The sequence below is a fragment of the Chiloscyllium plagiosum genome, unplaced genomic scaffold, assembly GCF_037043375.1.
Source record: "Chiloscyllium plagiosum isolate Xiang-an unplaced genomic scaffold, Cpla_swu_hap1 HiC_scaffold_9, whole genome shotgun sequence".
In the NCBI taxonomy this organism is placed as follows: Eukaryota; Metazoa; Chordata; class Chondrichthyes; order Orectolobiformes; family Hemiscylliidae; genus Chiloscyllium; species Chiloscyllium plagiosum.
Window position 1 is genome coordinate 51,607,157 of NW_028270147.1, and position 26,228 is coordinate 51,633,384.

The 26,228-nt window shown below is 40.4% G+C and overlaps 1 protein-coding gene across 3 annotated transcripts in view; it reads right to left on the reverse strand.

Moving 5' to 3' along the window:
• patj (PATJ crumbs cell polarity complex component) overlaps nt 1–26,228 on the reverse strand; it is a 405,565-nt gene that overhangs the window by 119,709 nt on the left and 259,628 nt on the right. For all 3 annotated transcript variants that reach the window (XM_043699258.2, XM_043699257.2, XM_043699256.2), the window contains 2 exons: nt 22,524–22,720; nt 11,359–11,450 (listed from right to left, as the gene is read on the reverse strand). In XM_043699258.2, the coding sequence (XP_043555193.2) occupies nt 11,359–11,450; nt 22,524–22,720 (289 nt within the window). The remainder of the gene's footprint in view (nt 1–11,358; nt 11,451–22,523; nt 22,721–26,228) is intronic.

Below are 26,228 nucleotides of genomic sequence, written 5' to 3' on the forward strand. Positions count from 1 at the left end.
CTCACAGGTGAATGCTAACAGGGGGCAGGACAGGAAGATGAATTTGGAAGTGGCATCATACTTTTACAGGGCATGAGGAAGGGTAGGTGAGGTAGTTGTGAGAGTTAGTCAGCTTTTAATGACTATTTGTAGACAAAAATGAAGGTAGAGAAGTTAAGGATAAGGGATGTCAGAAATAGGCTGTGTGAATGTGTGAGGAGGGCTCTGAAGGGATTCCATTCTTTCAGCTTTTCCATCTCCAGTACATCTGTTCACGTAATGCAGCCCTGCACCACAGCCCTTCTAATGAGTCTTTATCTTCCCTTGACCAAGGACTCATTCACCACTGTGGTTAGCAGAGTCATCATACATATGCACCTGACCATAAGATATAGGAGCAGAATTAGGCCATTTAGTCCACTGAGATTGCTCCATCATTAGATCATGCCTGGTATGTTTCTCAACCCCCATTTTTGTGCCTTTTCCCTGTAATCTATGATCCTCTTACTAATCAAGAACCGAGTCCAAGCCATTTAATGCACTCTTCCCTCGTCTTCCTCCTGACAGCATAAGATTCCCCTTCTCTATTCTCCCCACAAGCCCCCCGTAAACAAATAATTATCTTCTGCCATTACCTGGAGATCGATCACATGCCACTACCAACACATGATCTGCTGTCACATCCTCCCCCTCTCTTGTACCATTCCCTCAGCAATGCTCTGGTGCATCCTGCAATTACCCCGAACACTTCACTTCCTTCTCATACAAGTGTTAGACGTATAACGCCTGCCCTTTTACTTCTCTCACCTCATTGTCTAAGACTACAAATCCTCCTTCCAAGAGGAGCAGCAATTTACTTGTATTTCTTTTAAATTAGTATACTGTGCTTGTAATAAACAAACATTTAAAAAAACAGGCATTCCAATATGGTCAAAGATATGCCAAAAAACAGCTTATCGGACTTGGGAATGTCTTTTTATGAGCTTATAATTGTTTGGAAATTTTGCCCTTTCCAACTCACTCAAAACATATTATGGCTTTCAGGTGCAAGATTCATGTGCCAAGCTGAATAATGAAAGGGTTTTTTTTAAATTTTCTATGTCAGAGAGAGAGAGAGAGAGAGAGAGTGGGTGAGCGAGAGAATGATCCAGTAATGTCATTCAGATAGCTTAGTGCAGCTGTGTCACTAATTAATGGCAGTCCAATCCTTTCAGTCCTTCACAACCTCTCCGGCTCAATTCCATATTTCAATATACTACTGCACAGCATGCAATGACAATCTTATTATTTTCACAAATGTCAAACTCTCAAAATGCACTGCAATAAAATGAAATAGTATGATGGTTTTTGATCAATTGCTTCCTCTGCAGTTATTGGGGTCCTCATAATTGTGGCTATATTTTTACAAATGTGCTATTGTATGAATAATGAGCAACCATAGATAGATTATTTTGCAAAACATCTACCTCAATATGTTTTTAAGTCATGGGGAATGTAATTATACACAGGACAATTTTCAATGTCATTACTGAAGACAAGTTGTGTTCAATGTCGAGCAGACTGCATTTAGAGGCAGCAGACTGCAGAACAGCAGACATTTCAATTTATGCTCCATGAGCAACCAGTTGGCTGCTGTTATTGGTGGAATATGATTAGCCATCATCTGTTCAGACTTGATCTTTTACATGAGATCTGTATCCCTTCACCTACATTTACATTTGCCTTCTCATTCAAAAGATCATATTCCTCGATTTTCATGCCAGAAAGTCATTCTTCACATTGTAATTTTTGCTTCAAAAGCATAACTTTCAGTAGAAAAGCATAATTTTGCCTTTCTCTTCTATAATGCTTCAATTAAGTTCTCGGAAAGTACCATAACCTTCTATATAGGTGAGCCAATCAAATCAGGTCAGGCAACATCAAAGGAGAAGGAGAATCGACGTTTCGGCCATAAGTCCTTCTTCAGGAATGCCCAAAACGTCGATTCTCCTTCTCCTTTGATGCTGCCTGACCTGCTGCGCTTTTCCAGCAACACATTTTTAAGCTCTGATCCCCAGCATCTGTAGTCCTCACTTTCTTCTAGCCAATCAAATCACCCTATTATGACCATGGTATGTCAAAGACATTAAGAAATGACAGCATTTACTTCAAGGCTGGTCAATGGACTGTGAGAGGAAGATCTGTCCAGTAAATTAGGAAGCGTGGGGACAAAAAAAACAGTAGTGTACGAACATCGAGACTGTCACCAAAATCAGAAACCTCAGCACCAACTTCAGGGCAACTTGGGAGGGGCAGGAAATGCTGGCCTAGCCAACAAGACCCACATCCTGTAAAAGTGTGTGCGTGAATAAAACTAACATTTGAAATAGTTAAAATGGCAAATTGCATCAAGAGGAAGTATGTTGAAACCAGTATACAGGCTTGCAAATTATTTGCATAGCCAGCATGTGTTTGAACCAGAAAAGTATGAAGCTGAGCATAATATTGCTCTTGAGACTGATCAGCATATTAAATGAAGATCACAGTGTTGGACAATCTGCATCAACCAGCAACTCAGATTTGGTAAATCCTGGGAAAAGCAACTGGAGCATGTTATGTCAGTTTGAGTTGCAGGGTAGGTGGGTGAAATCAGATAAGTGTTTCTGCTCTAATGGAAAATCAAAATATGGCATTTTCTGGAGATCTGAAAAATAAAAAGCGGTGAAACACCTCAGCATGTTTGGTAGCTCCGCAGTGAGGGAAACAAAGTTAATGTTTCAACTCTTTTATCTCCACAAAGTGACTCTTCTTCAGAGTGTCTGAAAAACACTATTTTATGCAGTTGAAATAGGGGAGAAACAGCATGTGGAATGGGTGAGGGTGCCATAGTAAAACACTAAGGGAGCACTAATGGAAATAGAGGAGTGATATGGCTGTAAATAGACAATAGGTGCAGGAGTAGGCCATTCTGCCCTTCGAGCCTGTACCACCATTCAATATGATCATGGCTGATCATCCTTAATCAGTATCCTGTTCCTGCCTTATCTCCATAACCCTTGATTCCACTATCCTTGAGAGCTCTATCCAACTCTTTCTTAAATGAATCCAGAGACTGGACCTCCACTGCCCTCTGGGGCAGAGCATTCCACACAGCCACCACTCTCTGGGTGAAGAGGTTTCTCCTCATTTCTGTCCTAAATGGTCTACCCTGTATTTTTAAGCTGTATCCTCCGGTTCAGCACTCACCCATCAGCGGAAACATGTTTCCTGCCTCCAGAGTGTCCAATCCTTTAATAATCTTATATGTCTCAATCAGATCCCCTCTCAGTCTTCTAAACTCAAGGATATACAAGCCCAGTCGCTCCAGTCTTTCAGCGTAAGATAGCCCCGCCATTCCAGGAATTGACCACGTGAACCTACTCTGCACTCCCTCAATAGCCAGAATGTCTTTCCTCAAATTTGGAGACCAGAACTGCACACAGTACTCCAGGTGTGGTCTCACCAGGGCCCTGTACAGCTGCAGAAGAACCTCTTTGCTTCTATACTCAATCCCTCTTGTTATGAAGGCCAGCATGCTATTAGCTTTCTTCACTACCTGCTGTACCTGCATGCCTACCGTCATTGACTGGTGTTCAAGAACACACAGATCTCTTTGTACTGCCCTTTTACCTAAATTCATTCCATTTAGGTAGTAATCTGCCTTCCTGTTCTTGCCACCAAAGTGGGTAACCATACATTTATCCACATTAAATTGCATCTGCCATGCATCTGACCACTCACCTAAGCTGTCCAGGTCACCCTGTAATCTCCTAACATTCTCCTCACATTTCACCCTGCCACCCAGCTTAGTATCATCAGCAAATTTGCTAATGTTATTACTAATACCATCTTCTATATCATTAACATATATTGTAAAAAGCTGCGGTCCCAACACTGATCCCTGTGGTACCCCATTGGTCACTGCCTGCCATTCCGAAATGGAGCCGTTTATCACTACTCTTTGTTTCCTGTCAGCCAACCCAACTTTCAATCCAAGTTAGTACTTTGCCCCCAGTACCATGCACCCTAATTATGCTCACTAACCTCCTATGTGGGACTTTATCAAAAGCTTTCTGAAAGTCCAGGTACACTACATCTACTGGATCTCCCTTGTCCATCTTCAGAGTTACATCCTCAAAAAACAGGTCTGAATAGTAGAAAATAGGTTGGCTTTGCTAAGCGCAAACCAGGCAGAGAGATGGGGAAGGGGTATAGGGTGGGGTGATGAAATCCAAAATGGGTTTATGCTTTGAAATTCTTCAGCTCTTCAGTCCAGATGGTTGTAAAGTATCTAATGAGGACTCGCCATCTGAGGTAGTTTGGGCTGAGGTTAGGAATCGGAAAGGTGAGCTCACCCTGTTAGGAGATTTTTACAGGCCTCCTAATAGTCCTAGAAAAGTAGAAGAAAGGATTGCGAGGATGATTCAGGAGAAGAGTGAAAGTAATCGGGTGGTTGTTATGGGGGACTTTAACTTTCCTGATATTAATTGGGAAAGCTATAGCTCTAGTTCGTTAGATGGGTCGGTGTTTGTCCAATGTGTGCAGGAGGGTTTCCTGACACAATATGTAGATAGGCCAACAAGAGGTGAGGCCATACTGGATTTGGTTCTGGGTAACGAACCAGGCCAGGTGTTAGAATTAGAGGTAGGTGAACACTTTGGGGACAGTGACCACAATTCGGTGACTTTTACTCTAGTGATGGAGAGGGATAAGTGTGCACTGCAGGGCAAGAGTTATAGCTGGGGGCAGGGAAATTATGATGCGGTGAGGCATAGCTTATGATGTGTGGCTTGGAAAAGTAGGCTTCAAGGCAAGGGCGTAATTGATATGTGGAGCTTGTTCAAGGAGCAACTATTGAGTGTCCTTGATAAGTATGTACCTGTCAGGCAGGGAGGAAAGGGTCGTGTGAGGGAGCCGTAGTTTAATAAGGAATTGGAATCCCTTGTTAAATGGAAGAGGGCGGCCTATGTAAAGATGAGGCGTGAAGGTTCAATTGGGGCGTTTGAGAGTTACAAGGTAGCCAGGAAGGAGCTGAAGAGAGAGCTAAGAGCAGCAAGGAGGGGACATGAAAGGTCCTTAGTTGGTAGGATTAGGGAAAACCCTAAGGCTTTCTATAGGTATGTCAGGAATAAAAGAATGACTAGGGTAGGAATAGGTCCAGTCAAGGATAGTAGTGGGAAGTTGCGTGTGGAGGCTGAAGAGATTGGGGAGACACTGAATGAATACTTTTCGTCAGTATTCACTCAGGAACAGGACATTGTTGCCGATGTGAATACTGAGTCACAATTAAGTAGAATGAATGGCTTTGAGGTATGTAGGGAAGAGGTGTTGGAAATTCTGGAAAGGGTGAAAATAGATAAGTCCCCTGGGCCTGGTGGCATTTACCCTAGGATTCTCTGGGAAGCAAGGGAGGAGATTGCAGAGCCATTGCCCTTGATTTTTATGTCCTCGTTGTCTACAGGAGTAGTGCCAGAAGACTGGAGGCTAGCAAATGCGGTTCCCTTGTTCAAGAAGGGGAGTAGGGATAACCCTAGTAACTATAGGCCGGTGAGTCTCACTTCTGTTGTGGGCAAAATCTTAGAGAGAATTGTAAGGGATAGGATTTATGAACATCTGGATAGGAATAATGTGATCAAGGATAGTCAGCATGGTTTTGTGAAGGGCAGGTCGTGCCTCACAAACCTTATTGAATTCTTTGAGAAGGTGACTAAGGAGGTGGACGAGGGGAAAGCGGTAGATGTGGTGTATATGGATTTTAGTAAGGCGTTTGATAAGGTTCCCCATGGTAGACTACTTCAAAAAATACGGAGGTATGGCATTGAGGGTGAGTTGGAGGTTTGGATTAGGAATTGGCTGGCTGGAAGAAGACAGAGGGTAGTAGTTGATGATAAAGATTCATCTTGGAGTGCCGTTACTAGTGGTGTTCCGCAAGGATCTGTTTTGGGACCATTGCTGTTTGTCATTTTTATAAATGACCTGGAGGAGGGGCTAGAAGGTTGGGTGAGCAAGTTTGCGGATGATACGAAAGTCGGAGGAGTTGTTGACAGTGAGGAAGGATGTGGCAGGTTACAGCGGGATATAGATAAGCTGCAGAGCTGGGCAGAAAGGTGGCAAATGGAGTTCAATGTAGCTAAGTGTGAGGTGATTCATTTTGGTAAGAGTAACAAAAAGATGGGGTACAGGGCTAATGGTCGGATACTTGGTAGTGTGGATGAGCAGAGGGATCTTGGTGTCCATGTACACAGATCTTTGAAAGTTGCCACCCAGGTAAATAATGCGGTGAAAAAGGCATATGGCGTACTGGCTTTTATTGGTAGAGGAATTGAGTTCCGGAATCCTGAGTTCATGTTGCAGTTGTATAAGACTCTGGTGCGGCCGCATCTGGAGTATTGTGTGCAGGTTTGGTCGCCATACTATAGGAAGGATGTGGAGGCACTGGAACGGTGCAGAGGAGGTTTACCAGGAGGTTGCCTGGTATGGTAGGAAGATCGTATGAGGAAAGGCTGAGGCACTTGGGGTTGTTTTCATTTGAGAAAAGAAGGTTTAGGGGTGACTTGATAGAGGTGGACAAGATGATTAGGGGTTTAGATAGGGTTGACCGTGAGAACCTTTTTCCACGTATGGAGTCAGCTATTACGAGGGGGCATAGCTTTAAATTAAGGGGTGGTAGGTATAGGACAGATGTTAGGAGTAGGTTCTTTACTCAGCGAGTCGTGAGTTCATGGAATGCACTGCCAGTAGCAGTGGTGGACTCTCCCTCTTTATGGGCATTTAAGCGGGCATTGGATCGGCATATGGAGGATAGTGGGCTAGTGTAGGCTTGGATCGGCGCAACATCGAGGGCCAAAGGGCCTGTAATGCGCTGTATTCTTCTATGTTCTATATTCTATGAATGAGGTGGTGTTTCTCCATTTTATATTGGACTTCAGTGGAGTACTGCAGCAGGCCTATGGCAGAAATGCTTGCATGAAAATAAGATGATGTGCTGAAATAGTAAGCAACTGGAAAGTGAGGGCCTTTCCTATGAACAGAGAGCAACTACTTTGGAAAGGAGCCATCCCAAACTATGCTTGGTTTCATCAGTGCACAGGAGATCGCATTGTGAGAGGTGACCACAGTAGATTAGATCGATAGAAGTACAAGATGGGCTCATCTGGAAGATGTATTGGACAATGAGGAAGCAGCAAGTGATACAGCAATCATTACCACACCTGCAGTTGCATCTGAATGAGCCAAGGGCAAGCGAAAGTGATGGTGTTGATGTGTGTTAAGGCAGTGTTACAGGTGATAGTGGATTACACCAGAGTGTCATGGAGGGAATGTTGACTGAGGAATACTGACGAGAAAGCAGGAGAAGATGGTGCCTTTTCAGTTTCTATCATCTGTTTAGATTTCATCAACAGTCAGTTCTGGTAAATTACTTGCAATGTGCTCTAATCATTTGGTTACTATGTTGCAAGACTACCATTTTACCATTGGTGTCTGTAATGTGTTCTGCGACTTCGACATTTGTTATGCCCATCCTTCTTGTAATATGTGAAAATTGAAATGTTTTCAGTCCCTTTTAAAGTTAGATGATTCTACAATGTTAAAGATATTTTTTAATTCTTAACACTCACTATTTGATAGAAGTTTTCATCCCTGAACCTCCAAAAAATGTTTTTCTGCATACACTGCTCACTCCATGACAGTTGCAAACTCACAATTTGTTTGGTCAGCTACAATTTTCAGAGCACTTTGTTAATCATAGTATAATTTCTCTCAAAATGTGCATTCCTGCTGCTCGTACATTGCGACAATATTCAAATTCTCACTAATACGCCTGAATTTTCATTGACAGTTTCTGCTCCACTGTCCACTGAGAACTTAGCCCTCACTCCCAATCTGGTCCATCTTTTCATTGTCTTGTGAATAATTATTCCTTTATCGTTACTATACATTACTGTTGATAAACTAATTCTGGTTGCTATTGTTAATAATAACGCATAACTTTAAGTTTAATTTCTACATTTTTATTCTGTATGTTAAGGAGAAGACATGGTTTAGTTTCTTTTAGATTTTTTCTGAGAGTGGTGATGCTAGTTTTCACTCTGAGAGCTTACTTGTCCAGTATTTATGGTGGAAGATACATTGAACCAACCATTAATATGAAAGCATACAGGGAAAGGGTTAAGTACCATTACCCTCACTACAGAAGTAGCATTAAACAAACTAATGGGGCAAAAGGTAGATAAGTTCCTTGGCTCTCAAGGCTTGCACCATAGGATCTAAAAGAGGGAGCTACAGAGATAGTGGATGCATTCCTTGTAATTTTCCAAAAATCTTACGATTCTGGAGAAGTATCAGAGGATTGGAAAACTGCCAATGTGACACCCTATTCAAACAGGAAGGGAGGCAAAAAGTGGGTAACTATTGGCTGAACAGCCTAACATCTATCGCTGGAAAAATATTGGAATCAATTATTAATGAAATAATAGTAGAACATTTGGAAAATTATAATCTAATCAAGCATAGGCAGCATGGCTTCATGAAAGGGAAATTATATCTGATTACTTGATCACAGTTTTCCGAGGTAGTCTCAACCAGATTAGGTGGAAGGGAAGCAGTCGGTCTGTGCTATATCTGGAATTTCAATAGGTATTTGAAGGTACCTCACAGAAAGTTAAACCATTAGATAAGAGCACATGGTGTTGAAGGTAGTATATTCGCATTAATAGAGAACTGTTTAATGGGCAGGAAACAGCGAATGAGGATAAGGGGTTCTCTTTCAGGTTGGTGACCTCTGACCATTGAGGTTCCATAGGGATAAGTACTGGAACCCAAATGTTTACAATATATATTGATAACTCAGAGGAAGCCAAATTTGCAAACAACACAAAAATAGTTGGAAAGACAGATTGTGAGAGGGACCTAACAGCACAACAGTTTCAAAACGGATTGATAGGTTAAGAAAGTGGGTAAAAGGTTGGCAAATGGAGTATAAAGTGGGCAAATTTGAAGTTATTTTAGAAGGGAGAATAAAAGAATAGAGTATTATTTAAATGGAGAAACCTGTAGAAAGCTGCAACACAAAGGGACTTGGTGTACTTGTTCACAAAACCCAAAGCTAACACATCGGGTGCAACAGGTATTCAGGAAGTGTATTGTAATGTTGGAGGTAGTTGGAGTATAAGATTAGAGAAGTCCAACTACTAATGTATAAAATGTAGGTGAAACTACATTAGAAATATTATGAGCAGTTTTGCTCCCCTTGTTAAAGAAAAGATATGAGTTTAATTGGAGGCAGTGCAAAGAAGGTTCCCAGTACAGAGGAATTGTCCTATGAGCAAAGATTAAACAGGATGGGACTCTATCCATTCGAAGAATGTGAGGGAATTCTTAAAGAACTTAAAGGGTAAATGCTAAGAGGATGTTTCCCCTCATAGGAGAGTCTAAGACCAAACGATGTATTCTCAGAATTAGGGGACGCCAATTTAAGACTGAGATGAGGAGGACTTGTTTCCTCTTTTGGGGGGGTTGTGAGTCAATGGAACTCCTTACCACAGACACTTGAGGGGACAAAGTCCTTATATATATTTGAGCCCAAATTAGATAGATTCTTAATCGGCAGGGGAATCAAGGGTAATGGGGAAAGGGCAGGAAATTGACAGTGAAGAATATCAGATTAACCATGATCCTACAGAATGGCGAAGCAGGTTTGAGGGACTGAATGGCCTACTCTTGTTTCTATTTCTCATGGTCTTATCAACTGCAATTATAACACTATGTCTACAAAACTGACAGAATTCAATGAAATTTAGAAACCAACTCTGAGCTGATCTGATCAATGGCTTCATCAACAATAAAAATCAGTTAGTGAGAATTGGAATCAATCCCGAGATATTAGTGTCTTATATGGGCCAGATTCAACTAATAAAATATTGAAAACACTTTAATTACATTAAACATCAGCACTTAGAATTTATTAAGTGCATCAGATTTTGATTAATTCATTCTCAGCATCACATTGTTCTACACAGACTATTTGATAGATAAATATCATGGAGATCGTGAGGACTGCAGATGCTTGAAAGTCAGAGTTGATAAAATGTGGAGCTGGATAAAGCATAGCAGGTCATGCAGCATCAGAGGAGCAGGGGAGTCAACATTTCAGGCAGGATCCTTCATCAGGACGGGAGAGGGGAAAGGGGTCTGAGAAATAAATAGAGGGAGCGGGGTGGGGCTAGGGGAAAGGTAGGTGTGATGGTGATGGGTAGATGCAGATAGGAGGTGATTGTGATTGGTCAGTTGGAAGGGATAGGTGGGAAGAAAGATGGACAGGTTAGGTCAGGTCAAGGGGGGGGGGGTGGTGGGCAGGGCACAGAGGGAAGGTTGGCCATGGGATAATTTGGTGGATGAGGAGATTTGGAAGCTGGTGATTTCTATGACAAGACCATAAGATTGTAATCTCCCGAGGTGGAAAATGAGTTATTCTTCCTTCAGTTTGCATGTCCCTTTATTTTGATGATGAGGGAGGCCCAAGAAGGATATGTCATTGGGGAATGGGAGTTAAATGGCTGGCAACTGGGAGGTGGGTATAATTGGAGCACGCAGACCATAGATGCATTGCTGATGCATTTTGACTTGATCCCCAAATTTGCGCTCGATCTCACTGATGTAAAGGAGACCACATCAGCAGCAACGGATGCTGTAAATCACGTTTGTGGAAATGTTGGTAAATCTCTGCCAGACCTGGAATGATTCTATGGGGCCTTGGATGGAGGTGAGAAGGAAGGTGCGGCGCTGATATTGCACCTCCTGCAGAAACAGGGAAAGGTGCCAGGTGTGGAGGAGAGGTTGGTGGGGAGGGTGGACTTAACGAAGGAGTCACAGAGGGAACAGTCCCTGTGGAAAGCAGATAGGGGTGGGGAAGGAAGTATCTTTTTGGTGGTGGGGTCAGACTACAGATGGCAAAAATGGCAGAGGATGATATGTTGGATTTGGAGATTTGTGGAGCAGAATGTGAGGACCAGGGGACTCTGTTGTTGGGCAGGGGGCAGGGATTGAGGACAGAGGGGGTGTAGGAAATGGAAGAGATGCAGTTGAGGGCATCGTTAATCATGGGGGAGGGGAAATTATGGTCCTTGAACTAAGAGTATAGGTTATAGTTGGCATTGAAATGCCAGGAACAAGTAATGATGGCAGAATTGTATTATCAATACAAATTTGCATTTTATATCAAATAACAATTTTGAATGCAATAAAGATTCCAAGTTTTTCATTCTAATAAGGATTTAATGTCAGGTCCTACATTTCTGTAATTTCTGCACTGATTATTGATTAGATAAAACAATACACGTACAATGACGGCAATGATGTTACCTTATCAGGACAATCTTGACATTGTTTGGAGCATTCTTTATAATTGCTGATGCATTTTGATGACTTCTTCCATAAAGTATCTGGCTATTAATCTGAAAAATTAAAAAGCTAATGAGTGACAGTTACAAAATATACCAGCTACTGAAATAATTAGGCAACATAGCAACTTCCAGTAATTACAATTTAGAGAATGTAACATTGTAGAATTTTTCATTTTTACGGAACTTGCATTACAGTAGTCAGAAGGTCTCAAGATTTTAGAGGGGAGTACTGATATAAGAAACAGAAGAAATCAGTCAGATTCAAGTTACTGAAAATAGACTGAGAAGTCAGTGTGGATTGAAATTTTTTCGGACTGGAGGACAGCATACATGCACAACTTGTGAACAAAATGGAGTTTATGATGATACAAAATCAATTAGGAAGAAATCAATGGGTGGTAAGTAGGGTTTCAGAAGTAGACAGTATTGTCAATATGGGAGTAAACAATTTGTTGATGAACAGTTTAAGTCTCAGTTCTGGATCAAACAGAATTGCAAAATGGGGTAGAATCAGTGGTAAAGGAGTGACATTCATGGGGCCTCGCACGGTAGGGCACGAGATATGGATTAGATATCCTCAATGTTGTAAACAATCTTGTTTCATTCATGATGTAAAAAATGCAAGTATTTCTTGGATGTCATGCTTTGATAGCAGGTGGATTGGAATTTATTCATCTAACTTCTCAGTAGTTTCAGAATACAGATAAGAAAAGCTGTTATTGAAAATCATTCATGCTGGAAAAAAAAACTAAGACTGTAAAAGAATTTCTCAGTTGAATACAATTTCAGTAAAACACCATTATAATGGCAATCTTATAATTCTTTTACAAAAACATAGGCTTATTATTTGAGTTGTTGGCAACCTTGGTAATTTAGTTTATACATTTTACTGATAAGCTATCCTATTATAACATTACTTAGATTGAATTGAATTGAATTGCACTTATTGTCACGTGTACTGAAACACAGTGAAAAGCTTTGTGTTGCAAGCAATACAAACAGATCACAGAGTTAAGTAGCACAGATAAGTAACAGGTAAACAGCGGCAGAAACAAAAACGCAGATACAGGCGAATGTTAAGAATTTGTGGGTCCATTCAGTATTCTAACAACAGTAGGGTAGAAACTGTTTCAAAACCAGCTGGTGCATGTGTTCAGGCTTCTGTACCTCCCCCCCCCCCCCCCCCCCTCCCATGGTAGAGGTTGTAGAAAAACAATGTCAGGGTGTTTTTGCATATCTTTATATGAGTAACTATAGAACTGGCTGAGCACACAAAAAGAGGATAATATAATTCAAGGAAAGGTGCCTGATTTTATTTAGTCAAACAATGACTCCTTAAAATGATATTATAATGAGCTACCTTACAAAATGTAATCACTTGTTGGCAAGTACGACAGTCCATTGGCGCACAGAAAGTCCCATAAATAGCAGTGAAATAAATGACCACTTAACCTACTTTGCTTCCAGTGAAGCATGAGTGCTGATTAAGACATCAAGAGAACTATGATCTTCCTTCAAAAAATGCCATGGAATCCTTTACATCCATCAAAATTGGCAGACAGTGCCTATGCTTTGTATCTCATCTGAAAGGTCAGCTCATTTAACAATGCAATATCTCTCTGAAATGCACTTAAGTGTAACCTGGATTCTGCTTTCACGCTCATGAGTGGGGATTGAACTTTCTAACAGAAAGTCAAGAGGACTATCACTGAGCCAAACGACTTGAGGAGGCAGTTTAAGTCCATAAAATAAGTTGCAGGATGCTTTTCACTTGTATAATGATGCTCAAATAGGAGGAGGACTTGACAATTAAGAGGGAAGCACAGTACATTCAACCATAGTGTTTCAAAAACAAATAGTTCATCTGGAACAGACAAGGTCTATAGTCCTCAAACATTTTAAAAATTTCTTTGTGGGATGTGGATATCACTAACTATTGAGCTTTCAACCTGGAGGAGGTGGTGGTGAGCTGCCTTCTAGGACCGCTGCAGTCCTCAGGGTATTGATACAGCAACACTGTTTTCAGGAAGGGAGCTCCTAGATTTTGACCCAGCAGTAACATAGAGAAACCTGTTCCAGGTTCCCAGCTTGTGGAACAGTCATGAAGTGGCAACGTCACAGGACTAGCAATCTAGAATTTCAGGCTAATGTTCTAGAGGCATGGTGATATGGTAGATGGTGAAATCTGAATTCATGAATAAAAATTCTGGAATAAAAAGCCAGACTAATGGTGACCATGTAGTCACTATCATTTGCTCATCAAGAAGCCCATTCAGTAATGTTCTTTGCGGACGGAAATCTGCCATCCCTATCACAGTCTGATCTACATGTGACTGCAGACCTACACCAATGACCCATTGCCCTTCAGACATTTAGGAATGGGCTACATAAATGCTGGCCTAGCCAGTAATGCTCACATCCCATGAATGAGAAAAATAGTCAGGTTGAAGGAAACATGCAGGTGATAGCATTAACATTCATCTGTTGCCCTTGTCCTTCTAAGTGGTAGAGGTCAAGGGTTTGTAAGGTGTTGCTGGAGGAACATTGGTGAGTTACTGCAGTGCATTTTGTATATGATACACATGCTTCTGTCATTCACTTCTGTGAAAGAAGTGAATGCTGAAGGTAATTTATGAAGAGCCTGTTAAACAAGTTGCTTTGTTCTGGACAGTGTCAAGCTTCCAGAGTGTTGCTGAAACTGCACCTAACCAAGCAAGTGAAGAGTACTCTATCACACTCTTGACTTGAGCCTAGTAATTGATCGATTTGCACTGGGTAAAGAGAAGGTGGGTTACTCACTGCAGAATACCTAGCCTCTGACCTGGTCTTGTAAGCACATAATTTCCACGACTGATCCAGTTAAGTTTTTTACCAGTAGTAATCCCCCAGGTTGCAGAATTCAGTGATGTTATTGCCATTGAATGTCAAGGGGTGGCACTTAGATCCTTTCTTGTTTGAGGCTATCATTGTTTGGTACCTTTTGTGGAACAAATGTTACTTGCCATTTATCAGTCTAAGCCTGAATGTTATCCAGGTCATCCTTGAAGACAAGCTGATAGAAAACCAAGTGTGCAGAAACTGGTCTTTCTCAGATTGGCAGGATGTCACACGTGGGGTCCTACAGGAGTTAAGTGCTGAAACCTGAACAATTGACTATTTAAATCAATAACTCAGATGAGAGGAACAAAGACACAATAGCTAAATTTGTAAGATATACAGGAAAAAGTATGTTGTGAAGATGACATACAAAATGTAGACTCAAACAACTGGGCAAAAATTTGGCAGATGGAGCAGAATGTGGGAAAATGTGAACTTGTTTACTTTGGCAGGAAGAATAAAAAAGGCAGAGAAGTATTTAAATAGAAAATAACTCCAGAATTCTGAGGTGCAGAGGGATTCAGATGTTGCAGTGTATGAGTCACAACAAGTTAATATGCAAATATGTAAGAGATTCAGGTAGTTAATGGAAAGATATCCTTGATTACAAGAGAAACTGAAAATGAAAGTTAGCATGACAAAGCTGCTAAGTACCACTGGAAATGCCAGGGAAAAATAAAACATTAATGGGGATGAGGACATCAATAGTTAAAGATGCCAATACTAACAGCAATGCGGCAATTGGTGCGGAGACGTGGAGTTTGAAATTCAGAGAACACATTTTGAACACCCTGCATTTAAAGAAGGATATAACTGCATTGGAGGTGCTTTCAGAGGATTTTAACAAGACCTGTAATCATTAGTTTTCTTACGAGGAAAGATTGGGAAACTTAGCTTGATTCTACTGGAGTTTAGAAGCTTGAAAGGTGACATCATTGAAATGTATAAGATCATGAATGGTTTTGACAAGGTAGATATGGAAGGATATTCCTCTTATGGGTGAATATCCAGAACGAGGGAACACAATTTTAAAATTTGTGGTCATTCTTTTAGATGAGAAGACTTTGTTTTCTCTCACAGGGTTCAAATTTGGAACTCTCTGCCTCAAAAAGTGGGTGAGGTGCAGGTAGATAGATTCTTACTTGGCAAGAGAATCAAATTATTGCTGGTAGACAGAAATCTGAAATTTATAACATCAACAGAGCAGCCATGAACTTACTGAGTGGCAGTGCAGACTTGACACACAATGGCCTATTTCTGCTCTGAATTCATATGTTCATGTGTTGCTTATGAACACAGAATGCTTCACTATTTGAGCCATCATGAATGCTAGGAGAAAGTGCGGACTGCAGATGCTGGAGAGTCAGAGTCAAAAGTGCTGCTGTACTTTTCCACTATAATGAACAGTGTTGAACATAGTGCATTCATCAATAATTATCCCCACTTCTGACCTTATTATGGAAGTAAGATAACTAATGAAGCAGATGAAGATGATCGAGCCTAGTACTCTATCTTGATGAACTTCCAGCCTTTAAACATTAAACGCTGCAAAGCTGCTAAGTACCACTGGAAATGCCAGGGAAAAATAAAACATTAATGGGGATGAGGACATCAATAGTTAAAGATGCCAATACTAACAGCAATGCGGCAATTGGTGCGGAGATGTGGAGTTTGAAATTCAGAACATGCTGGTGAGGAAACAGGGGCAAGCTGTTTTCCAGGAACAGAAAGTGAAGAACACTGGGATTGGAGAAAGGGAGCAAGATGAGGATATTAAAAAATGAAAAGAACAAGTCCGATAACCTTTTATTCAGTTGCAATCTCACAGTTAGCACAACTTCACAAAAACAGTGAGATGGAGGGGTGACTCTGGAGAACCTTGTGTGATACAAGTTTACTTGAATACAGGAGAAAGGAAAAGTCAAAACACAATCAGCCAGGATTATTTATTTGTAGATCACAATTTCAAAGAACAGGTAGTTAATCACTGGAAGGTCTGAGAGGAGAACTTGGTGTAGAGATCGCTGTGGAGTTTTAGATGGCAAGCATTCTATGAGAGAATTTGGGGTGTGGAGGATAGCAAGATGTCTGAATGACGAAAAAATGTCAGAGGAATTAGAGTACCATAGGGATGGGCTTATTGAACCTAGCATGTTTGCACTGCGCTAAACAACAAATTGACAATGTAAACGTTCTGCTCTATTTAAATTCAGAATAAGTAGCTAGAAACTTTTCTCTTCAATAGCACAGAAATAACGAGATAATTTGAATCATTTAAAAGATCACTTGAACAGGCCACTAGGTCTACATGAAGAAAAGGAGAATTTTTTTTTTATTCGTCAGTGATGTTATGAATGTATTTATACGGATATAAACTGGGCAAGTTCAAAACCAAGTGAATGGTTTCAAATAGTTTAAAAATCTTCAATTCTGCAGGATTTGTGGTATTGGTTGGTGGCTATTTCTAAATAAAAATGGTGATTGGTTAGTTTTGGAAATGCTTGTACATTTTTTAAAAAAAAACTCTGACAGTGGTGAGCTGATTTTAATCCCTGGCTGGAAGCCAGAGGGAGCAGTTGGTAATTTGAGTGGAAATGAGAGTCAGAGGATTTGAACTGACATGCTTCATTTGAATGTGCCAGTCAGGTGCTTTGCCATTTCCAGCAGAAAGTGGCAGCTGGCCAGAAAGAGCAGATGCTATGTCCTGGAGCACAAATGTTGCTAGGGTCCTGTGGCTATGGGGAGAACCCACGGCAGAAAACATTCAGACTTTCATTGTGGGGCTTGGAGAAGTTACTGATCTTGACTCCGATGAAACACTGGACAATCAATACACACGATCCCACAAAGGTGGAGAAAGCAAATGAGGGAATACTCATGGCCATACCATCATATAAAACTTCCAGCAATCATGCAAACAGATTGCCTGCCTTGTTGGTTGGGCCTGTTGCATAAAATAAGCAAGTCTCACAGATAAAACATGCCTATTTTGAAAATGAGTAAGGAATACTGGCAATTATGGAAAGCAGTTAATCTATTGATAGTAATATACTTCTAAACCAGACCAAATTATAATAGTTCTGAAATTTGAGATAAATTTAAAATGGTCAATCCAGGTAATGGTTTGTAGTTTCTTGTGGCAAATAATAATTAGATGTAGAGGAGTACTGCCCACAGTCAATTTTATTAACTGGAGCTAAGTGCTCAGCCAAGCTTACTGTTTTCATATCCTTATTTATTGTTTCAGTGAGGGAACGTAATAAATGCTTTGATGTTTCTTGATAGAAGAATATGTCTCATTTCTTTTGATAAAGGTCTCAAGGCTGTAAAGGCCTGGTTAATTAGCAAGTCATATTTTTTTTTAAGTGTTCATTATTGAGCTCCAATATCTTTTGTTATGGCATTTCTCTTTGAAAAAATGTATTGATATAGCATCTTTCATTTCCATAAGATGTCCCAAATTGCTTTATGGCGAATGAAGTATCTTTTAAGTGTATCATTGTTTTGATGTTGTTCCACAGCAAGATTCCACAAACAGCAATATTATTTTATATGGTGTTGATTGAGGGATGCATACTGGCTATGGTTAATTCTCCTGCACTTCTTCAAAATAGTGCAATAGAACAGCTTATATGGCAGATGCGACCTTGATTTAACACTTCAGCTGAAAAACTGCAGCATTGTCAGTCTTGATTTGTGCACTCAAACTCTGGAGTTAAACTTGCAACCTTCTGATTCAGAGGTGGAAGTACTATCAACTGAGCCACAGCTGGCATTTTGAATAACAAATATTAGGTGATGGGCCAAGAGAAAGCTGAGAAATATTGGGGAGAGATTCTAGCATCTGGCCTGATCAGAACAATTTATCTTCTCTTACTATTTACCAAGATGATATTCATAGAATTTGTGGCTGCAGGATTTTCCTTTTAGTATTTGATATTTGTTGAAGCATTTCTGTATTCTGTGTGACTAAAACTTTATATGTATGGCAAGTGTAATAATAGACTTTGAGATTGCATTTGTCTCTGAACATAACAAATGAACTTAAACAGTGATTGCTTCTTTCTCTTCACATATTCACCACATTGCCAAATTGCAAGACTTCTTTATTTTTTAAGCATTTACTTGCATTATATTTCAATTGCTATATTGAAAAACCAAACAGACTAAAAAGAATGCAAATAAGCAATTTACAGGCTGCCACAGCATGTCAGTTTGTAATGATTTTCAACTAATTTATGTCTTTTTGTTGAGAAAAAGAAGGTATTATAGGTCCATCAATTTTAATTGATGACCAAATGGTAGCCAACAACTTGACTACACTCAGATGCAAAAACCTCATGAGAGCCAAATAGAGGTGGTCAGGGTCAGCAAAAATCCATATCTAATTACAGCACCACCATTATACGAGAACTGTAACACAGGGGTACATATATCATTGTAAGAAAACAGCTGAGTCAATCATAAATCTAGTCGAACATTGCAAATTTTCATTTGTCTCATGAGGCAAAGACCTTAAACATTTGAAGTACATAGATTGCCAATCTTTCTGGAAATACTAGCATTTAAATTAGTTTTTCAAATTAAAATTAAAATACTGAATGAGGCAGCCAAATTACAAAAAAAGACAAATTTAGATGTATGAATATAGTGCATTTTAAGATTTTAAGAACAATGATCTGTAAAGTTGGAAATTTGGATGGTCTTTCACTGTGAATTTTTAAAATCATTGCAAAAGCTATGCTTTTCAGAGTAGCCTGTAGTGAATATATCTATCAAGCAGTCCTCATTTTGTATTCAGTAAACAGCCAATGATGAGAGATGACAATGCAAACACAACTAAGCTGATGCAGTGAATAGTTTCAGTTTCCCTCAGCTACTACTGAGCAGGAAAGTTATGATGCTTTCAGCAAAAATGCATAACGAATACAAGAGGACGTGGACCTGTAAAGGAATCAGCATCATTTTCTTTAAGCTGTCATTTCAATTTACTAAAGCATCCATTTCCTTTTTCTACTGTTAGTGTTGTGACATGAATAAAGAGGTGATGTCAGGCACAATCTTATCTGGAATAAGTTGCCAACTCATCATCTTTCCATCTTTTTGTTCAATTTAATATTAGTCATAAAAACAAACAAATACATTATTTGCAATCCAAAAAGAAAACAAAATATTGGAAATGCTGAAAATATAAAATAAAAATAGAAAGTGCTGGAGAAACTCAGCTGATGTTTAGAGCATAAAAAACACCATTTTTTTTAGCTCCTTTCAGTTCTGAAAACAACTGGTTTCAGACTTGAAATGTTACTTTTGTTTCCCCCTCCACAGATGCTGCTGGATCTGCTGAGTTTCTCCAGCATCTTCAGTTTCATTTTCGTTCAATTATTTCTACATAAAATAGTTCTCAATGAAACTACTGTTGTGTTGGTTCTGCATATCACTTCCCTTTTGAGTGCTTCTAAAAGTCAACTGAATACTGAAGCTTTGAAAATGAATGAGAATTCATTCAAAAGAAGGTTATTTTCTTGGCAATAAATTGCCACTAATCCAATATTTCAATCATACAACCCAGATCAAGTTACAGCCATGTGTATTTGGGCAAATATACATAATATATAAGGATACGAACGCCCTTTTAACAGTGCCAATGTTGAGGGCGGGGATGGGGTTTGCACTGAGGTGGCAGGGTCACTGGAGCATTCCGGTTCAGTGAAAGCACTCTGAAGACTACAGATTACATAATTGGTCAATGTTAAACTATATTTTCAGAGTCCAGAAGTAAAGTAAGATTTTAAAGGAAGAGAAGTAGGTGGTGAGATGAGGTTTAGCGAGGAAATCAGAGAATGGGAACAAGAGGGGAAATACATGTGTCAAAATAAAAAATATACATTATTTAGCACAGGATAAAGGCTTGTAGATAGAGTCATAGAAATGTACAGCATGGAAACAGACCCTTTGGTCCAACCCATCCATGCCGACCAGATATCCCAACCCAATCTAGTCCCACTTGCCAGCACCCGGCCCATATCCATCCAAACCCTTCCTATTCATATGCCCATCCAAATGCCTCTTAAATGTTGCAATTGTACCAGCCTCCACCACTTCCTCTTGCAGCTCATTCAATACAGTACTACCCTCTGTGTGAAAAAGTTGCCCCTTAGGTCTCTTTTATATATTTCCCCTCTCACCCTAAACCTATGCCCTCTAGTTCTGGACTCCCCGACCCCAGGGAAAAGACTTTGCCTATTTATCCTATCCATGCACCTCATAATTTTGTAAACCTCTATAAGGTCACCCCTCAGCCTCCGACGCTCCAGGGAAAACAGCCCCAGCCTGTTCAGCCTCTCCCTGTAGCTCAGATCCTCCAACCCTGGCAACATCCTTGTAAATCTTTTCTGAACGCTTTCAAGTTTCACAACTTGGGTGGCACAGTGGTTAGCACTGCTGCCTCACAGCGCCAGAGACCCGGGTTCAATTCCCGCCTCAGGCGACTGACTGTGTGGAGTTTGCACTTTCTCCCCGTGTCTGCGTGGGTTTCCTCCGGGTGCTCCGGTTTCCTCCCACAGTCCAAAGATGTGCAGGTCAGGTGAATTGGCCATGCTAAATTGCCCGTAGTGTTAGCTAAGGGGTAAATGTAAGGGTATGGGTGGGTTACGCTTCGGCGGGTCGGTGTGGACTTGTTGGGCCGAAGGGCCTGTTTCCACACTGTAATGTAATGTAATGTAAAAAAAAACATCTTTCAGATAGGAAGGAGACCAGAATTGCATGAAATATTCCAACAGTAGCCTAACCAATGTCCTGTACAGCCGCAAAATGACCTCCCAACTCCTGTACTCAATACTCTGTCCAATAAAGGAAAGCATACCAAACACCTTCTTCACTATCCTATCTACCTGGGACTCCACTTTCAAGGAGCTATGAACCTGCACTCCAAGGTCTCTTTGTTCAGCAACACTCCCTAGGACCTTACTATTAAGTGTATAAGTCCTGCCAAGATTTGCTTTCCCAAAATGCAGCACCTCACATTTATCTGAATTAAACTCTATCTGCCACTTCTCAGCCCATAGTCCCATCTGATCCAGATCCTGTTGTAATCTGAGGTAACCCTCTTCGCTGTCCACTACACCTCCAATTTTGGTGTCATCTGCAAACTTACTAACTGTACCTCTTATGCTCGCATCCAAATCATTTATGTAAATGACAAAAGTAGAGGGCCCAGCACCGATCCTTGTGGCACTCCACTGGTCACAGGCCTCCAGTCTGAAAAACAACCCACCACGACCACCCTCTGTCTTCTACCTTTGAGCCAGTTCTGTATCCAAATGGCTAGTTCTCCCTGTATCCCATGAGATCTCCCATGGGGAACCTTGTCGAACGCCTTACTAAAGTCCATATAGATCACATCTACTGCTCTGCCCTCATCAATCTTCTTTGTTACTTCATCATAAAACTCAATCAAGTTTGTGAGACATGATTTCCCACGCACAAAGCCATCTGTAAGTAACTGTAATGATTAAAAAAGACAAGGCCATAGAAGAATTTTAACATAAAAAATGACCATTTTAAATTGGGGAGTTAAAATATACATTTACAATGTTTTCCAAGTTGGGTTGCTTGGTCTTTCGATAGAGGACTTTAATCTGCTTGACTGTGTCATGGGTCTCAGAGATGTTGAAAAAGATAGGGAGGAGTAATGAATTATAGTGATATCCACAGAGATGGCCATTTATGACTTTGATTAGAATTTGATGTTGTTGGAGGAATAGAGTAGCAGAGTTTTATTGATAGGTAAGGGAACTCTGGAGAAAGAAGCAAAGGTACCCAACAGACAGTGTGCAGTTTTGGTTATAAAGACATCTATGAGCTTTGCACATCTGAATTGAGTAAGGAAATGAATGCCCTTTTAACTGACATAACAGTGCCAATGTTGGGATGGGGTTTGCATTGTGGTGGCAGGGTCACTGGAGCATCCTGGTTCAGTGAAAACACTCTGAAGACTACAAATTACAAAACTGGTCAATGTTAAACTTTATTCAAAGAAACATAACATGCCGTTATTTAGTTATCCCTAAGTCAGTAACAAGAGAAAGAATCCATTTTTTTTGTCTGTGTTTTACACTGTATGATTAATCCTAATAAAGTTAACAAGCTTTTACTTCATGCACTTGATACAAGTAGTAAGAAAGTGATATCCTTATGACACATTCAAAGAAATGGATGCACACGATTCATATTATAAATGCTTACTTCCAAAAGTTCATCGCCAATCTGTATTCGCCCATCCTTTCCTGCAGAACCATCAGGATTGATGCCAACTACAAAGATGCTCATACGAGACCTGTCCTTGTTGCCAGCAAGACTGAGTCCCAGACCATTCTTATCCTTTTCAAGTTCAATAATATGTAGATCTCCTGGCAGGTCTCCATATTTTTGCCTGATCTTTTCTGTAGTAAGAAAAAACAAATAAATAAGAAAATCCAATTGTAGAAAGGAGAGCAAGAGAATATAGGATTCAGTAAAGTTTTGTCTAACACCTTTCCAGCTACTGAAGTGCTTCGAGATTGTAGTCACTATTGTAAATTAGGAAATAAAACAGACAATTTGCAGAGGGCACGCTTTCACAAACAGCAATGTGATACTTGACTAGATAATCTGTTTTCATTCGATTACAGATTTGTTGCAGCATTGAAGGAGACCATTTTGTCTGTCATATTTGAGCCAGCTCCCAGAAAATCAATTTACCTAGAGCCACTGTCCCACTGCTTCTGTGAAACCTGCAAATTCTTCCTTTACAAACAATCTAATTCTTGATTAGAATTAGAATCCTTACAGTAGGCAAACAGGCCCTTCGGCCCAGCAAGACCACACCAACCCTCCGAACAGTATTGCACCCAACCCATTTTCCTATCCGATTACTCTACATTTACCCCTGACTAATGCAACTAACCTACACATCCCTGTGACAGTGTGGACAATTTAGCATGGCCAATTCACCTAACCTGCACATCTTTCGATTATGGGAGGAAACCAGAGCACCCGGCAGAAACGCACACATACACGGGGAGAATGTGCTAACTTCTCACAGTCACCAGAGGCCGGAATCGAACCTGGGTCCCTGGCACTGTTTGGCAGCAGTGCTAACCACTGAGCCACCATCCATCAATTGAAGGTCCTGCACCACACTCTCAGCCAGCACATTGCTAATTCCAATCAGTTGCTGTGTTAAAATGTTTTGTAAATTGCCTTAAATTGTGTTGCATTGTTCTAATTCCATCCATGAATGGTAACCTTTTTTTCCTTTTCCACTCCATCCAGTTCCCTTACTATTTTGAATACCTCTATCAAATCATCTCTTAACCTTCTCAAGAACAACAGTACTAACTTGTCCAATCTATGTACGTAGCTGAAGTTCCTCACCCCATAACCATTCTTTCCTTAATCTTTCCTGCACCCTCGTCAATATCTTTCCATCATTCCTAAATTGTGGCACGCCTAAGAACTGGATACAATACTCCAAGTGAGACCAAACTAATATTCGACACAAGTTTAATATAATTTCGTTGCCTGTACACTTAATGCACCTAAATGTAAAGCAGGATACTGTGTTATTAATTAATAGCTCTCTCAACCTGTCCTGCAAACTTCAAATGATTAATGTACCCTCTGTTTCTGCACTCTCTTTAGAATTGTAGCCTTTACATTTTTCTCCATTCTTTCTACTAAACTAAATAACTTCACAATTTTTGACACTAAATTTCATCTGCCACTTGTCCACCCATTGCAGCAACCTGTCCCTTTTGAAAATTTACACTAACCTCTTCACATTTCATAACACTTCCAAAGTTCTCAGCTTGCACAAATCTTGAATGTCTGGTTTATATAATTCTAGGTCAATACATATAGGAAAAGCAAAGGTACCAACATTGATACCAACATTCAGCATCTGCAGTACTAACTTTCATCTAATGGATGTTGCACGTTCAGCATAAGCAAAACTCATTAATGATAATGCTGGTTAACTTGTGCTCTAAGAGAACCCATTCAAAGTCAGACTATTGTCCATTGGGAATGAACGCTTGGTAGTAGATATTTCTTGAATGCCAAATAATCCGACGGAGTTATGCATCATTCAATAGATAACATTTAAATGATGGAGATGAGTTTTAGTGTAAAATGCAATGTCATAAAGTTATTGCACCATTCTGAACTTCAACATCTTACACTCATATCAAACCTTTGCATAGAGAATACTTGTCACAATACTTGATACTCTGTATAGAATAAGGACATAAAATAGACATGTCAATTTTAAAACCTAAATTAATGCGCAATAAAACAGCTGAAAATACTGTGCATTTCATATGGAAGACCACAGGAACTGACAGAGAATTATCAAACTAACTGCATTGAAACTGTAAAGGCCATACCTTTTAAATTTACTTCAGTTTTGATGGTGGAGTGAAATGGTAAAAATGACTACTTTACAACAAGGGACTGAAGAATGAATTGCTGTACCTTTAAAAAGCAAGTTATTGAAACTTATTGTAAGCCGTTTTTACACTACTGCTTTGTTCAAGCAATACGGAAAGCTGTTTGGAGATGGGCAGGCTCCAGGGAATACGTACAAGGTGAGGTTAGGCTGGTAATAGGTTTGTGGAGTTGTGTCAGTTGTGGAGTTGGATGGCAAAAATCATCAGCATGACAACAACTATCAGATAAGCTTACTGTTGACGTAACCAATATTGGCAGAAGCCTTCGGACTTCTGAAAGGGTAGATTGAGTCATACAGCACTGAAACAGACCCTTTGGTCCAACTCATCCATGCTGACCAAGTCTCCCAAACTAAATTAGTCCCATTTGCCTACACTTGACCCATATTCTTCCAAACCTGACATGTTCATCTTCCGCAGCTACACTGGCACCACCCCCCACCTTTCCCTCCGCTACATCTGAAGATGGACAAGGGAGATCCAGTAGATGTAGTGTACCTGGACTTTCAGAAAGCTTTTGATAAAGTCCCACATAGGAGGTTAGTGAGCAAAATTAGGGCGCATTGTATTGGGGGCAAAGTACTAACTTGGATTGAAAGTTGGTTGGCTGATAGGAAACAAAGAGTACTGATAAACGGCTCCATTTCGGAATGGCAGGCAGTGACCAGTGGGGTACCGCAGGGATCAGTGCTGGGACCGCAGCTTTTTACAATATATGTTAATGATATAGAAGATGGTATTAGTAATAACATTAGCAAATTTGCTGATGGTACTAAGCTGGGTGGCAGGGTGACCTGGACAGGTTAGATGAGTGGTCAGATGCATAGCAGATACAGTTTAATGTGGATAAATGTATGGTTATCCACTTTGGTGGCAAGAACAGGAAGGCAGATTACTACCTAAATGGAATCAATTTAGGTAAAGGGGCAGTACAGAGAGATCTGGGTGTTCTTGTACACCAGTCAACAAAGGTAAGCATTGCAGGTACAGCAGGTTGTGAAGAAGGCTAATAGCATGCTGGCCTTCATAACAAGAGGGATTGAGTATAGAAGCAAAGAGGTTCTTCTGCAGCTATACAGGGCCCTGGTGAGACCACATCTGGAGTACTGTGTGCAGTTCTAGTCTCCAAATTTGAGGAAAGACATTCTGGCTATTGAGGGAGTGCAGCGGAGGTTCACGAGGTCAATTCCTGGAATGGCGGGACTACCATATGCTGAAAGACTGGAGCGACTGGGCTTGTATATCCTTGAGTTTAGAAGACTGAGAGGGGATCTGATTGAGACATATAAGATTATTTTGGGTTTGAAAACTCTGGAGGCAGGAAACATGTTTCCGCTGATGGGTGAGTGCCGAACTAGAGGACACAGCTTAAAAATACAGGGTAGACCATTTAGGACAGAGATGACGAGAAACTTCTTCACCCAGAGAGTGGTGGCTGTGTGGAATGCTCTGCCCCAGAGGG